Source organism: Drosophila sechellia, chromosome 2R (genome assembly GCF_004382195.2).
Source record: "Drosophila sechellia strain sech25 chromosome 2R, ASM438219v1, whole genome shotgun sequence".
Taxonomy (NCBI): Eukaryota; Metazoa; Arthropoda; class Insecta; order Diptera; family Drosophilidae; genus Drosophila; species Drosophila sechellia.
In genome coordinates this window covers 6,716,814-6,733,030 of record NC_045950.1, presented here as the reverse complement: position 1 = coordinate 6,733,030, position 16,217 = coordinate 6,716,814, and the positions used below count along the sequence as shown (strand labels likewise).

The following is a 16,217-nucleotide window of genomic DNA, read 5'->3' as shown; positions in this document are numbered from 1 at the left end:
ATAATCGAGATTTGTGGTCGGTCGTCTGTCTGATGATATTGTGATGATATGATACTGATACCTGTCTATCTCTGCCTCTCTCTCTATATTTATGCGATGACTCCGTATCCCCCAGATATGAATGTGGTGGACAGAAAAAATTTCGCTGTCTGATGTGCGGCAAAGCATTTTCACAAAGCTCCCACCTAAAGCGACACCTTGAGAGCGGTGTCTGTGTCAAATATTACTTATGAGATAATGTTTTCTTTAAAATCAAATAGAATAAGCGTTATCCCAATAGGCAGAAGATCAACTGATGATCGAAATGAAGATGTAGAACATGAACAAGATTATATACACGACACGTATATTACACACACACACACACACACACAAACACACGCAATACAGCAAGACGACAACAAACAATGAGAACAAAAGGATATATAGAACAATTAGATAAAACCAAGAACAATTACAAATAACAAACAACAAAACGAATTTATTGGATGCCACATCATTTATAAAGGAAATGGATAAAAAAAACCAACCAATCTATATATATAGTATATATGATGAGAATTATTGTTGAAACTGAGCATTAATGAAACAAACGGAATACTTAGTTAATGAACAAGTGAAAACGAAATATTTAACAAGCTAGAACAACAATATATACACATATATTAAATGCAGTCAGTGAACATTTTATAGGATTTTAGTAAAATGTAAAACCACATAAAAAACCTAAGGAAACCAACAAAAAAAAAAAAAAGGAAACTAAACTAAGTAATAGAACAGAGAGGCAAACAAACAAAAGTTAAAGAACAAAACGTAAAAAATTAAAGAAAACCGAAAACATAAAACAAAACATACACGCAAGGAAGCTAAGAGCAAACAATTTTAGTCAAACTAACCAAAACTACGTAATTTTAGTTAAAATATATAAATAATATAGAAACTAAACCAAGAAAAACTTAGTGAAATTAACAAATGAGAGAAATGCATATACATATAACAACCGACAAAAGGAAAGAGAACAAAGCAGAGCAGAACAGAAACAGAACAAAATTAACAGAAATGCATATAACAAAACGTACTGTGTTTATTTGTTGCCAAATATATATCTATTATATATATTTCTAATATATAATATAATTAATACGATTCTTGTTATGCCACACAACCACGAAATTAACTAAACCTGAAATGCGAGTGGATGACATCAAAAACAATAAGAGCAGAGCAAGAAGATCATCAAAAGATAACTAAATGTTATTGTTTAAGTTGTTATTATGCCAGCAGGTACATAGACACACCAACACACACGCTGCTTACGTACAGTGAAACTTCTGGATTGAAGAAGCCAGTGTCCAGATAGAGGCCCCACTGTATGTAGCCAGTAAATGATACACGTTAAGTCTCATAGAGTCAACTTTGTTTAGGCATCACGAGTGTTTAGCAGAGGCAGTTGGTCGAAAGGGATTGCAGGAAGATTTGTTACATGGTTCCAAGAACAAAAATATTAAAGAGAGTTTATATACATATATACAAAACATATACATATGAGAGGAAACAACCACATCTACATAAAAATATACACATATAGAACTATATATAATGCTATATTAGCAAAAATGTTGTCTGTTGAACAAAGAGAGGATATTAAGGAAACGGAAATTGTTAGTCAGTGGCGAGGATTAGATGTTGGTAACATGTACTCACATCGCCAAAAGTAATTGTATTTGTATGATTAGGTGCGTGTCTGTGTGTGTGTGGGTGTGGGTGTGTGCGTAGCCTTGTGCGAGTGTGTGTGCCAATCGGTCAAAGGATTTTTTACCAGAGAAAAAGAAAAAAATAAAGAAATAGAACATTTTGTGCCATTAGAAATTCTCCACCAAAACTGAAAGTAAAATTCAATGCTGCTATAGTGACGACGATGAAGCCATAGAAGAGATCGAACAATATACTCATACATGATATATGTATATGTGAACCAATATGATTTGTTGTTGCATTCGAAGACGAAACACGATTCTGTTGACAAGTGTAATTTATAGTACATTTTTGTTGTGAGTTCAAAGATTGAGTCTAGTGAAATTTTTGACGGCAGAAGTGACAACTAAATGCTACGAGAGTGCCATTATCAAACAAATTTTTAATATATATATATATAAATGATAAATTATTGAAATTATACGGAATACATATATATATAACCTAAGCAGGAGGCAACTAAACATAATTTCTAGTTAGGAACGCAGTAAGGAAGTGTAAGGAGCGCAGAAAATATATTGTTTGTTGCTTGTTGATTGTTAATTTTTGGGTTGCAGAAAATAAACCTAAGCATATATGCAAGATACATGTATATGACAGTACAATAAACAAATAAAATAAAAATACAGAATATAGAGAACAAACAAAGCAGCAATAGAAACCTATATGAACTCGAATGAACTAGACAAATTATACACAGTATAAAGGAAGCTAAAAACGAATGAAAATCAATTATAGTGAAGTACTAACTGCAGTTTAAGACCGATTTGACACTAATCCAAGCACGCAACTGACCGATCTGCCTAAAGAAATTGATTAATTGTTAGTTATATTGGAAAGTAGAATCCTTCATTTTGGCAACTATCCGTGCAGCATTGGGTCGGTCCGGTTTGTGAATTTAGTGTCAATTATCGGTACTAGCACATGTTCACCTCCTCCCCCCCGTAAATAACTAATACCAAAGGCAAATTTTTGATTGATTTACTTCAATTTGTTTACAAAATTTTGCCACAAGTGCAATACTTCAAAAGTTTGTTTAGCAATTTGTCTTGTGCGGCTATTTGCCAAAGTCAATTTTTGAAATGAATAGTCTAAAGAACCATTTTGTAACCTCCAAAAATCAACCTCCAAGCGAACAAGACAAATTGTGAAACTCTTTGAAGGAATAGAAGAAATATTGCTTTTAAATTAGTAAAAATTTAATTGAGAATTATTCGCTTTACTTGTATGAATAATGTTTTTTGTTTAACTAATTTACTAAGACCTTGTTGCGAGTAGCTAAATTATTATTATTATTTTTGCTGTTAAAGTTTAGATAATGGGAATGAAACATGGAATGTTTCGCAATAACTTTTTTGTTAAATCGTTTTTCTTTAAATTAGTTATAACACTGTTTTAATATTATTATTACGTATACAAACGTATATCGTTTCACATTAATTTAACCAGAGAACTCTTTATGTTTTAACTTTTGTTATATTGTTAATTAATATTTATTGACTAAGAGCAGAAAACCGTTTGCAAAAAACCATAAAAAAATTAGAGTTAACTATGTAAGTTACAAAATAATGAACAAAATATACTCCAAAGAAACCAACCAAAAATATATATATATACACACATATATACAAGGACATATACATATACCAATATATATATATTTTAGACAAAAACTGAACAAAGCAAAAACAGCAACCAGACAAGAAAAAGTTTTAGTAAAAGTGTATTTGGAACAAAGAAATTGCCATAACAGTCTAAAAGGATTAACGGATATATATATATATATATATATATATATATATATATATATATATAATCAAACCAAAAACAATAATTACCAGAACAAGAACAACCGTAAGAAAAGTTTAATTGTAACGAAAGTTGTTTATTTTTTGTAGCGTAATATTTAACAACAATGAAACCGAGTAAATTGATAAATGATATATACATATATTTATTGTTAACGAAACCACGGATAAGGCGAAATTATGAAACAAATTTATACAACATGAATAATAAGAAAACGTAAACAGAGAAAAAGCAAGAAAAACTTTCATTGACGAAGCTGATATTGTTAGTACCTTAAAACCATGGAATAAAAAACAAAAACCAATTAATAATTATTAATAATTATAATAACAAGCGGTAGGATTAAACAATGAGAAAAACACAAAAAATAAGATTTGATGTAACCAAAACCAAGCTAAGGCCATTTGAGATTATGTTTTAATTTTTCGAGAAACCATTTAACCCCAAAAATTGTTATTTTTGCGAAAACTGAACAAATGGCATTATATATGAAATCGTTTATATACACATTGTTTGAAGAAAGTGGTAACAGAAAAACCAACAACAAGAATAATAAAGATTGATATTGAAATGTTGAAACCCCAAAAAAAAAAAACAGAATCAAGGACCTTAATAATTGTTACTGGGCAGTTTGGGGGCCGCCATCCTTTGTTTGCCTCAACTAATACATTTCCCTACTTACAGATGAACTATCTCGAAGGGTCAAAAGTCAGGTCAATGGTTGGTTCCTAATGAAAACTGAAACCATTGCTACCGTTACGCCATAGTAGACGGTACTACCTGCAACTGTGGGCCAAGTCATTGTCTCGAATTAAAAGCAACTTCTAGATTTTATTTTCAATTAAAACAAAAAAAAAATTTATTAAAAAAAGAGAAAGAGAGAAATAATGGTAAGATTGGTTTTCTCATTTTGTTTTAGCTTAGATTGTAATTTTCCTCCAGCTACCGATGTAACTTTCTGCTACAGTAACTATCTATCGCTTCGCAATTGAACTGGAAGTTGGTTATACAAGAACATGCATACATATATCATACACACAGCATTCTTCATCAGTCCCCATGTGATTTTTGTTTAACTATGAATTCGCGCCCATTAAATGTGCATTTTGTATATAAGAAATTCGCTAACCTATTTCGTTTCTTTCTCGCAACTCTTTTAGAAAACTGCTGGACGATATCCGTGAAATCGGTCACCTCGCTGAACAATGTCTCGCCATCGAACAACTCGCACATTTGTCCGCGCTGCGAGAAGGCCTACACGTACAAGAAGAATCTCTCCAGGCATCTTCGATACGAGTGTGGTCAGCTGCCCACGGAGAAGTGTCGCCATTGTTCCTACGTGGCGCGCTACAAGCATAGTCTTAATATGCACGTAAAGACGCAGCATCCGGAGGTGATCAGTGATGCATCCGTGGGTTCTTCGGGATCGAGCGATGGGGTCAGGGATAGACGGGGCCGATCACTAGTTCGTGGTCTCTTCGATTCGGCTAAGGGGGAAAAGTTCCTTGATTACCTTAAGAACTAGTATTAGATCCGATCTCGAGCGCAGGTAAGTTGTGCAGGGAGGGGGGAGGGGGAAGAGAGGAAGGTACCAGAGACCACTTCTAATGATAATAAAAATGCCTTTTGTAACCAAAATTGAAACGTGTCATTATTGAATTCTTCTGTAGTCCTTAAGTTAGTTAAGCCTTTTTAGGGGCGCGGTTTTTATTCCTTTTTTTGGCTGTGGTATTTTGTTTGTCCTTGGTTATCATTTAATTGTGCTGTACAGCAAACGCAACCCACCAACACACACCTATACATAAAGCTTTAAATTTAAGAAAATAGCTTAAGAACTAAAACGAAAACGGAACCCTAAATTTGTTTGCTTGTTTTCACCAAGTTTAGTTGTAATAACCAAAAAAAAAGTTCAAAAGGATACTATTAGTGACAGGAGCTGAGCTTAACTACTTCCACTAAGCGGTAAACTCTTGCAACCCAACCTCTTACTAACCACTATTCGTTCGACTCTGCAGCATCCAAGCAGGACAAGGGCGAGCAGACCGAAGGAGCACAGGATGAATTCGAACTGGACGACTGTTTGCTCGAAAGCAACGACATAGTCATTACCCAGAACAAGGATGGATTCGTGCTGCACGTGAAGAAGCTGGGTAACATTACGGCTGCCAAGTTGGAGGAGAACCAGGCGGTGGCACAACAACAGGCCCAAGCGGCAGTGACTGTCACCGGGCCGGCTGGACAACCCACGCCCACAATCACGGAACTCTTGAACGCCGCCGCCGCTTCGCACTCGGAAGCCAAACCCACACTGACCACTCTGACCAGTACGCCCATTAAATTGCCGTCATCGGAATGCGGTAAGTCTATATTTGTTGTAATAAACAAGCAAAGCTAGTAAAGTGCCACTATTTGAGATAATTGAAAAACTAGGGTTTTCTTAAAGTTAAACTAAAAATCTGAATAAATGTAATGCATTCCCTTTTAAAAAATACGCTAATGAACGAGTTGCTGAAATTGTATTATGCTTTTAACTAATAAGACCTTTTGTATTCTTTGCCAATTCCAGAACTTATCAACATTAAAAAGATTATACCGGCAACCACAACAATTGCCACACACCATCCGCACACGAGTTCGACAATCATACATCCCCATCACATCATTCAGCATGTGTCCCAGGAACCGCACCACCAGGAGCACCATCAGCAGCATCAGACGATTCACATTGAGGAGGTGCCGCAGACTTCGCAGCAGCACCACCAACAGCAGCATCACCACCAGCTTCAGACGGTCCAACCGACCCACACCCAAGTACAAAGCATAATCACAGCTCATCCGGGCCAGACTATCAACCTGGTGGGTCTGCGCAATGTGCAGTTGGCCGATTCGAAGCCCATAGCCTCGAGGATACGATACTCTCGTGGAAAGATCATCGGGCCGACGGTACAAAACCTGCAGATCGTGGAAACCCATGAGCCCATCCAGCATCAACATCACGAGCTGTCGGATGGCACCAAGTATGAGATTAGCGAGATCGATCTGAACAATCCCAATGCATCGGCGGCAATCATAAGTGACTTAGTGAAGTATGCCGAGATCGATGATATCGAGCTGCCCGACGGCACTAAGATTGGCATTGGCTTTGCTCCCTCGGAGATTACAGAGCACATGCAGAGCTCCGGCGGAGAGACGCACATTACTACAATTGAGCACGAACCGCAGGAGCTGCAGACAGTCCATCAGCACGAACAGACGCAGCAGACGCATCACATCCATGCCAGCCAACTGCAGACGCATCACATCCAGACCGTGGTGCAGTCCAGCAGTAGCCAGCAGCAGCACGATCAGCAACAGCATCATCAGCACCATAGCATTGAGCTGCAGGACGACGATGGTGTGGAGACAATCACACCCGAAGAGCTTGGTATGCACGATTCAAGCAAGAGCTACACCATTCTCACCACTCGTCCCATGAAGGAGGAGTCGGAGCACGATCCTTCGGGCATGACCTACGAACTGTCGCTGAGCGACTCGTCTCTGGGTCCCTGCGATGATCCAGAGTCACGGTATGTGTGCCGCCATTGCGGAAAGAAGTATCGCTGGAAGTCCACGCTGCGGCGCCACGAGAACGTCGAGTGTGGTGGCAAGGAGCCGTGTCATCCGTGCCCATACTGCAGCTACAAGGCCAAGCAGCGGGGCAATCTCGGAGTGCATGTGCGCAAACATCATCCGGAGAAGCCGCAGCTAGAGAGCAAGCGAGGACGCAAGGTCTAGACAAGTTAGGAGGATTGTGAGTACGCAACTGTTGGGTGTAAAGAAGTAACCATTTTTGAGGTTTAGACCAGTTTCATTATTATTAAAACTATTTTGTATCATTTTATAAACGTGTACACCCTATTAATCTTAAAGTTCTTATTTGTTGATTATTTTTATTAAGTTTATAAGTTGACTTCCACTCCGTTCTCAAAAGTTACATTTTTCAAACAAGCAAGCATTGTGCGCACTCAATGAAATTTTTATCAGGCTTTAACTTTAATGTTTTCATATTTAGTAGAATTGGTTATGTATGTCCTTTAATTCATCGTAATTTTCAAAATTACAAAAAACTAAGCCCCAAAAGATGTCGACAAATTGAAAACAAGAACTTTAATTAATGTGCAAGTATTTTCATGGAAATAACACAAAGAATATAGGAGCAACTATATTAATGGAACGTAGATTAACATTAAGAATAATTAAAAACTTATTTCTGTATGTATGTGTGCGTGCTCTCAAAAAAATAAGAAAATATATATAAAAAATCTTGATTCAAATCTAAGTTATGTAGAAAAATCTTAACTGGAGTCCTGAACATTTTTAATTTTTTACTGCAATTTAACGTTGGTGCACATAAATTTCATGTAACCTATATAAGCAAAACTTATCGACATACAAAAATTGGAGAACATTGTAAACTTATCTATATTGGAGGCTTGCAAAAATAATTTTGTAAGAATGCGTTTTCAAATCTTTATATATATATGATATATGAATAGCATTCAAAAAATATGAATGTAAGGAAGTTATTTTTCTGTAAATTGCAAAAACTTAACAATCTACTCGAACTTAGTAAAATTGATTGTACATCGGAATAGCTGAGTAAATTGTGAACACTTTGAAACATATTACCGCAGAAAAAATTAAATATAACAAAAATCTAAGCAAATGTATTAGAACAACAAATATACATACATATTATGTCTTTTTGCAGTTTTTTGTGTGTAAATCAATTATTTGATTGAAATTAAACATTTATTATGAATACTTAATCTATAGAAATTATATTTTGAAAACTAGTTGTAAAAACAAAAGGTCAAAATAAAATACTATAAAAACCACAAATCCAAATTTGAAGCCTTGATCTTTGTGCTAGGAAGAATACTGTATTGCAAAAAGTTCATACTAACATATTTCTCTTTCCAGGTGACCGATGAGACTTCATTCAGCCAGCGATTGCCCCGAGTTAGAGTTAGCTAGCTAACACTTAAGATCATCTCTTTTCCGAGCATACCTAATATATTTCTCTTTTCTTTTAGATTGACCCTGGGACCGGGACGTGAATTGGAACTCGCAAATCCTGCCAGACATCCGCATTGAGCTAACCTTAAGTAAAAACATGCCACATGCCAAATTGTAAAGGGAAACAATTGCCATTCCAATACTTTATTATTATTAAGAGCCCAAAATCTAAACGTTCGTTTCTGTATGCCACTAAAAAGTAACCAGACCCGAATTGAACCCGAACCTGAACCTGAACCTGAATCCATATTCCCAGCCGTGTTTATCGATGTGTTCAAGCAAAATCAAAACAGCAACTACAAAACCCACCCAAGCAGCACTCTCCAGCTACAGTTCAATTAATTTAGTTACCCTCTTTTTAGTTTTTTAAATTTATTTTTAAAATAAATATGTTTACACCCTGCACTAATTGGCCTTAATTTGCTCAACTTTTTATTGAGAGAGAGAGAGAGAGAGAGTTTTCTTTTATGTTATCTTTTACCTGTATATATGTTTATTAATTTGTACTCTAATTTTGAATCATGCCACGCCATCCTAACGCTTACTTCCTTACTATGTTTTTATACACGTGTATATTCACCCTTTAAACGCTTTGACTAATTTATATTATTTGCTTTGCGCGTCCACCTCATCCAGATCATCCCCAGCCAACTACTCCACTCTCATTTGTGTGTGTCACTCTATGTTGGTTACCTGCCCAGCTTGACTTAACAGCTAAATTCCTAAGTGTTAAGTTGGTTTTTTTTTGTCTTGATTTTTTTTTCAATTTAAATGAGTTTTTCTTGCAGTTGTCCTTGTGTCCAGTCAAAAGTAATTCTATTTATTTTTCGTTCTTCTTTTCTTTTGTTTTTCTTTTCTCGTTTTTATTTTCATATGTTGTGCGCTGCCCCCAAATAAAACATAAACTAAACAAACTCCACAAATACAACACAAATCCACGCTTGAACTTGTGATAAATGAAACGAAATGAAATGATAACGTAGACCTGAGTATTACGCGTATAGCGGGACTCACCTGGAACGAATGGAATGCCCGCCTGGCCATGCCACTGGTGACCCTACGCGAAGGTGTCCAGCCGCTGGTCTTTCCCACCGACCTGTCGGTGGACAAGCAGCAAGGAGCCGCAGGTCTGACCGCCAAGGATGTGACCGTCAGTGGCCGGAAGACGCCCACGGATGGGGGATGCAAGAGTGAGCCCCGGGCTGCCTCGACGCCCGCCAGGACACACAGCAGTAGCAATCACAGTAGCAATGGAAATGGCAGTGGAAAGCCCACAAAGACCAGCAGCGGTGGCAAATTGAATCATCTTACAGAAGAGGAGGCCACCGCCCTGATGCTGAAAGCCGTAGCCGAGAAACAGGCAGCCGCAGCGGCCGGCACCGAGTTGAGTTTCGGTGAGGATCAGGCCAGCTCGGGAAACGGGAATAGCAGCGACTATCCGGCCACACTGAGTGGAGCCGTTGCCTTTGCGGATGTTGGCGGCCCAGCTGGACTATGCCACATCAACATCCTGAACAGCATCAGCGCAATGAACAATCTGATCAGCGGCAGTACGGCGTCTGGCGTTGGCATATCCACCGGATCAGGCCAATCGCCCTCAAATAGTGGCCACAATAACAGCGGTGGCGGCGGTAGCAGCGTGCTGGGCGGAGCGGACAACGGTGCTGGACACCCGTGTCCCGTCTGCGGGAGAGTTTACAAGCTGAAGTCCTCGCTCCGCAACCACCAGAAGTGGGAGTGCGGCAAGGAGCCGCAGTTCCAGTGCCCATTCTGCGTCTACCGGGCCAAGCAGAAGATGCACATTGGCCGGCACATGGAGCGCATGCACAAGGAGAAATTCAAGCTGGAGGATGTGAAGAACTTTGCCGGATCCGGCGGCTTGGATGGCGACAGCAGTGGAGCCACAGCGACGGCGGTTTCCGTGGCAGCAGCTGCAGCTGCGCTGGTCAGCGGCGTGGAGTTGCATCCCCACTTCTCGTAGAGAAACTTGTATAAAAAAAGTTAAAGTTGATCAGTTATTAGTGTTGAGAAAGGTGACCAACTACACGAACATAATCAGGGATAATAAGGACGAAAGAAAATTACAAGAAAATATATAATTAATCACACACCAAGCTCTCGGGAAAACGGAATCAGTGTGCCAAATTAAGCTTAAAACAAAACAAAAGAAATCTTTAAAAAAAAGCGAATGAGTAAAAACAAAATGAAATAGTTTTGTAAGATGCCTGGATGTTTCGAAAAAGATAATACTTGTTCGAATGGACCGAGAACAATTTGTTGCAAAGCACAAAAATTTACGCCATTTCACATAAAATATTTTTTTGTTATTGTTATTAATTGTTTACACGAGACCGATTTGAAAATCTATAATTTCTATTTTTCATGCAAACAGCAAAGTGATCAGTAAAATGATTTTACACAAAAACAATTTTAGATATTGCAACATTCCACAAATCGTAAATATGAAAGACAAAAATTGTACAATGAAAGGGTTAAGAATTATTCATTAATATCATAGGCTTAGCATGAGGTATATAAATATATATAAAATATATATAAATATATATATATACTAATATATAAAGTAGTAACAGTAGCAGTAGCAAACTCAGTGGATAAATAACTCAGACCATATTAAGATATTACTCGCTAAAGAGAAACAATCAATCAATTAAACCAGAAAGGTTATTTTTCAAACACATCAGCGATTAGAAGAAAGCTAGGCTTAAACGGCAATATCCCAGTAGGAATTGTAGAGAGATTTAAAAACATCAGCTGAAGCCGAACATTCAAAGGATGTACTTGAACATGCGGTTGAGCCCAATGGAAGTAAATAGATATTCAGTAAAGAGTGCCAAACAGATTCAATTTTAGGTTCCCATACAGCCAGTCAGTCAGTCAGTCAGTTAACCAGCCTCTTCAAACAACATTTTACCTCAAGTGGAAATATTTTGCTATTATGACGATGTCTTAAGCTAGAGGAGAATACAATACATTCGATAAGCTCAGCGACTTTTAATAGAATTTAATGTAGGCGAGGCGAGACGTTCAATAGTCAACGGATAAAGTGCCTTGAAGAAATTGATGGAAACAGAAACAGAAGCAATTTGCAAACATTTTATTATAAAATATATGATATGATATACCAATATTCGTAATTGTTTAAAGCCATATAAAGTAGGTTAAGGCAGGAATTTAAGTCAAAAGTCATCCAACCGAGGGAGGTCAGGATTTAAATGGTTTTTGTTAGACATTTAAACTCAGGTACTTAGTGAGGGCTAGACCCAAATTCCAAAACTATAAAAAAAACACGAAAAACGACACAAATTGGTAGCTGAGCTACCACAATAGAATCCACAAATCAAGAAACAGTTAACGGAAAACTAGAAAACTAACAACCAACAGAACACCGCCACAAAATACGTCACATGCACTTTATTTATTATTTTTTGATAACTTATAAATATGATATGAATATGTGTTTTTATTTTTTTACTTTTACTCTGCACATTTATAAGTAGTCAAGTGTAATTTATTTTTATTTACTTGCTTTCCACTACAACGAAATACATTCCATAGATGATTTTATTAAGCTTTAATGAAACAATCTAATGACGACAAACTACAAACATTCACAAGAACAGATAAACTAAATCCATGCAGAAATGTGCGGCCAGTAAAACTGTGCAACAAAAAAAAAACAATTATTTTTAAAACTCTGATTATTTAAAACTTTATTACAAACATAGAACCTGAAGGGGAAGACGAAAAATCTCGAATGCTTACGTATAAAATAATTTCTTTAAGAAACTAAAATTCTTAAACAAAAAAACATTGGTTATATAATTGCGGTGTTGGGCTAATTTAGCGACTCTTTATACAATGAAGAATAAACAAAACAATTTCTAAAATTTTAATATCGAAACATTATGGCAAAAGTGGAAAATTCCAAATTTTCTAAAAACAATATTGTTGAACAATAGGAGAACATAAACCTTTATAAATAGAGTATAATTTTTAATAAATAAAACACTTGATAAGACAACAAATACTCATTAAACAAACAGATTTAGCATACCCTTATATATATAATATATATATTTAATTTTTCTATGAATTGTTTGTACAACTTTTTTGTAAATTGATGAAAACCCCAAATTCAATGTGAAAAATATACAAATTCCATGTAATAAAACGCAAAAGAAACGAAAGTTGTTTGCAATAGTGAGTTGATAAATATTTTATTAATGTCTACGTCTATAAGTTTTATTTTTTACACACAGATTTATTATCATTTTATTTACTGCTTGTAAGTATTGATTATAATTTTTATTATATTATAATATTTATTACACTATTTTTATTTCATTTTTGGAAATATTTTATTTCGAAACACACAAATTATTGAAATATCAAAAACGGTTAGGAAATCATCTAGTATAGGTACACATAAAAATCTGAATTATAGTTTGAAACTTGCATTTAATATATGATTACTAATGAAATCAACACAATTACCTGAAATTTTCAGATGAAGCTGGCCAGAACGAAGGTGGAGAGTCCAGGATTCGAGTCCGTAATTGGCTAATGCTGGCTGACAAATCCATTATTGGGAAATCCTCAGACTCAGGTATTTTACACAACTACACTGACTACAGTTTTCTTGATTAATGCATAGTTTGATTGATTTTGTCATTTACATATTATGGTTTGATCCTATTTTTGAATTTTCCAATAACTTTGTTTTCTTTTTACAGTCTTACATATTGTTTTGTTGCTGAGCACACACAGACACATCATAAGTTTCTTACTCATTATCCAATGATTACACTCATTTATTGACAAGATTTACTAACTAAAACCATTCCCAATTTCTATTTCATGACTAACCAAACAAACAAAAAAAATACCGACAAACAACTAACCTTCAGACAAACTAACTCAGTCCAAAAAATCACTCATAAGCGATGCTAAAACCACTAACAAAACGTCGACGCCGATCCGACCCAAAGTTTCGACGACGACCACATCCACGTCCACGGCGGCAGCTGCAGCAGCCACAATTGCAGCCAAGCAGGCGGCAGCGGCTATTGCCAGCAGCAACATCAACAACAATAACAGCAGCTTGACGCAGACGGTCACCCAAACGGTGACCCGTATCGGGAGCATTGGACGCACAACCATTGCCTGCATCACGCCGGCGAACAATGGTAACAAGAGCTCGTCGAGCAACTGCAATGTGGATGCCGCATCGGCCGCTGCACTGGCGGCTGCCGGCGTGGAGCTGGACAGCATCGATGACACCATGACCGAGGTGATTGTAAAGATCGAGAATCCAGAGAGCATGCCGCTCAACGACGATGAAGACGATGCCGTTTGCAATGAGGCTATTGAGGATGAGAATACCTTCGACTATGACCTGAAGCTGGGCAGTCCGTTGTCGTGGACCTACGATGCGGTGAAGATTGAGAATGAAGAGTTCGAGGATAGCTATCTGATGGACAACGACGATGATGATGACGATCTGTTGACCACAGCTGCGGCGACTCAAAAGCATGCCAAGCAATCGAATGAGAAGCAAATGGCGGGATCTATGGTGCCTGGAGGTGGTAGTGGAGGTGCCGTCAAGAAGATCGTGCTTAGTGCCCAGCAGCAACAGCAATTGCTCGAACAGCAGCAGCATCTGCAGCACTTGCAGCTACAGCCCACCAGTCAGTCGCTGCAGATTAAGTTGCCCGCCATACCAGCCACCATAACGACGATTTCGGCACCCAAGCAGATGATGTCAGGTGCGGGAACCAGTGGCTCCCTAACCACGACCAATTGCACGCTGATGAGCAACAAGCTGGGTATGCCCGTGAAGGGCCAGAATCTCGACCTGCACTGGTCGCACTCGGACGACAATCGTTATCGCGTCCTGGTCCAGAACAAGCGCACACGCAAGGAGTCGCTGGAGCACTCCGCCGACATGATCTACAATGCGGATATTGAGAAGCCGTGGGTGTGCCGCAACTGCAATCGCACCTACAAGTGGAAGAACAGTCTCAAGTGTCATTTGAAGAACGAGTGCGGCTTGCCACCACGCTACTTCTGCAGCAAGATGTGCGGCTATGCCACCAATGTCCACAGCAATCTGAAGCGTCACCTGAACACCAAGTGTCGTGATCGCGAGAAGGATGCCGACGAGGAGAAGAAACCCGCGTCGGCCAGTGGCAACATGCCAGTGGTTATGGGCGTTGGCAATGGAACGGTTCCGGTCAGCAGCAGTAATAACAACAACAACGGCGGCGGCAGCAGCACCAGTAGCACCTACACCTTGGTGTTCCAGAACGATAGCGCTTAGGAGAGACTTGGACTTGTACAAAACACAGGCAGCGGCTAAGAAGGAACGGCTTTGGAAACGAACATTCTGCTAGTGCAAATCTTGGTAAATCCTTCGAGTTGAGTTTTATGGGCCCATCGAAACTGTGGACCGTCCACAATTTCGTTATTTTCGTTGAGCGAAGCCGGTGATGCCGTGGAAACTAGACGTAGTTTGCAATACATTGAACAAAAAGACATGCAAAACAAATTATATTGTATTGCTTTAGCAAATTCTCACAACAAATTTAAACCTAATCTTTATAAATATGTGTAAATTTTTTTCCCAGAAAAAAAGAAAGAAAAAAAATACGAAACCAAACCAAACAGAAAGAAAATATATGAAACTAGTCATCAGCTAAATTTGTTTTAGGTGTGCTACAAACACTACAAGCAACAAAAATAATAAAAAAAAGAAGGGAAAATTTTGTAATATTATAATTTAAATAAAGAACCTTAAACTATATGCATGGCATGAAGATAAAGCAAATGCCCCTCCACAGATACTTAAATATAAAAAAATAATGATAATCTTTTTGATTCCGTATTATGTTTGCATTCGCAATAATTTGTATAATTTGTTAGAAACATTTTTATAACTTGATTTCTGGTCACTAAGTTATGCTTATATAATAATAATTATTAACTAAAAATGATTATCTAGTCAAAACGAAACGATAATGAGATATAATATTTTCAATTTTAGACAAAAATTAAACCTAATTGATAAAGGCAATGTTTATAAACATTAATTCGAAATATCATCAGCGCATGTATGCTTTGAAAATTGTTAGATTTAATGAAAAGAATCACGAACCACGACGAACGGCACTGAAACCCAGGAGTTGTACCATCAAATTACCTTACCAAATTGTAATGTAAACGAAAAAAATGACAAATACCTCTATGAAGTTGCAAGAGAGAATACCATTATATTGATTGAGTACGATTACCACTATGTATTTCCAATAAACTGACGAATCGTAATTATTGCCGGCTAAATGTATTTAAAACCAAAACACACCCGAAAGAAAATTCGAAATACAATTAAAAGCAAATGTCAAAAACAAAATACCGAAACCCCCTGTTGTACTTATTTTAATATAGAACCCTTCTTCATTCCCCATCATCCAGGTTAAACTCGATCGCCACATCCCCATATTCTCCAGCCCTTTCCCTTCCCTTTCGAAAAACCAGTTTTTAGGCACTGCTTTCACTTAGAATCTATACTAATC

General features: G+C 37.4%; 1 protein-coding gene and 1 long non-coding RNA gene across 20 annotated transcripts in view; both read left to right on the top strand.

Annotated features, from left to right (window-relative positions):
- LOC6608537 (longitudinals lacking protein, isoforms F/I/K/T) overlaps positions 1–16,217 on the top strand; it is a 59,980-nt gene that overhangs the window by 27,320 nt on the left and 16,443 nt on the right. For 3 of the 19 annotated variants that reach the window (XM_032714267.1, XM_032714268.1, XM_032714266.1), the window contains exons 6-7: positions 5,580–5,921; positions 6,131–7,338. The exons of 7 other annotated variants lie outside the window; for them this stretch is intronic. In XM_032714267.1, the coding sequence (XP_032570158.1) occupies positions 5,580–5,921; positions 6,131–7,338 (1,550 nt within the window). Of the gene's footprint in view, positions 1–115; positions 4,160–4,724; positions 5,105–5,579; positions 5,922–6,130; positions 8,030–8,561; positions 8,712–9,605; positions 12,834–13,153; positions 13,253–13,379; positions 16,055–16,217 lie in introns of those variants that run through there. 9 more of the 19 variants (XM_032714294.1, XM_032714270.1, XM_032714293.1 and 6 more) reach the window with 9 other exon arrangements.
- On the top strand, positions 8,417–9,490 carry LOC116800298. The gene is made up of 2 exons (XR_004361225.1): positions 8,417–8,571; positions 8,640–9,490. It is a non-coding gene; the product is annotated as an uncharacterized LOC116800298 (long non-coding RNA).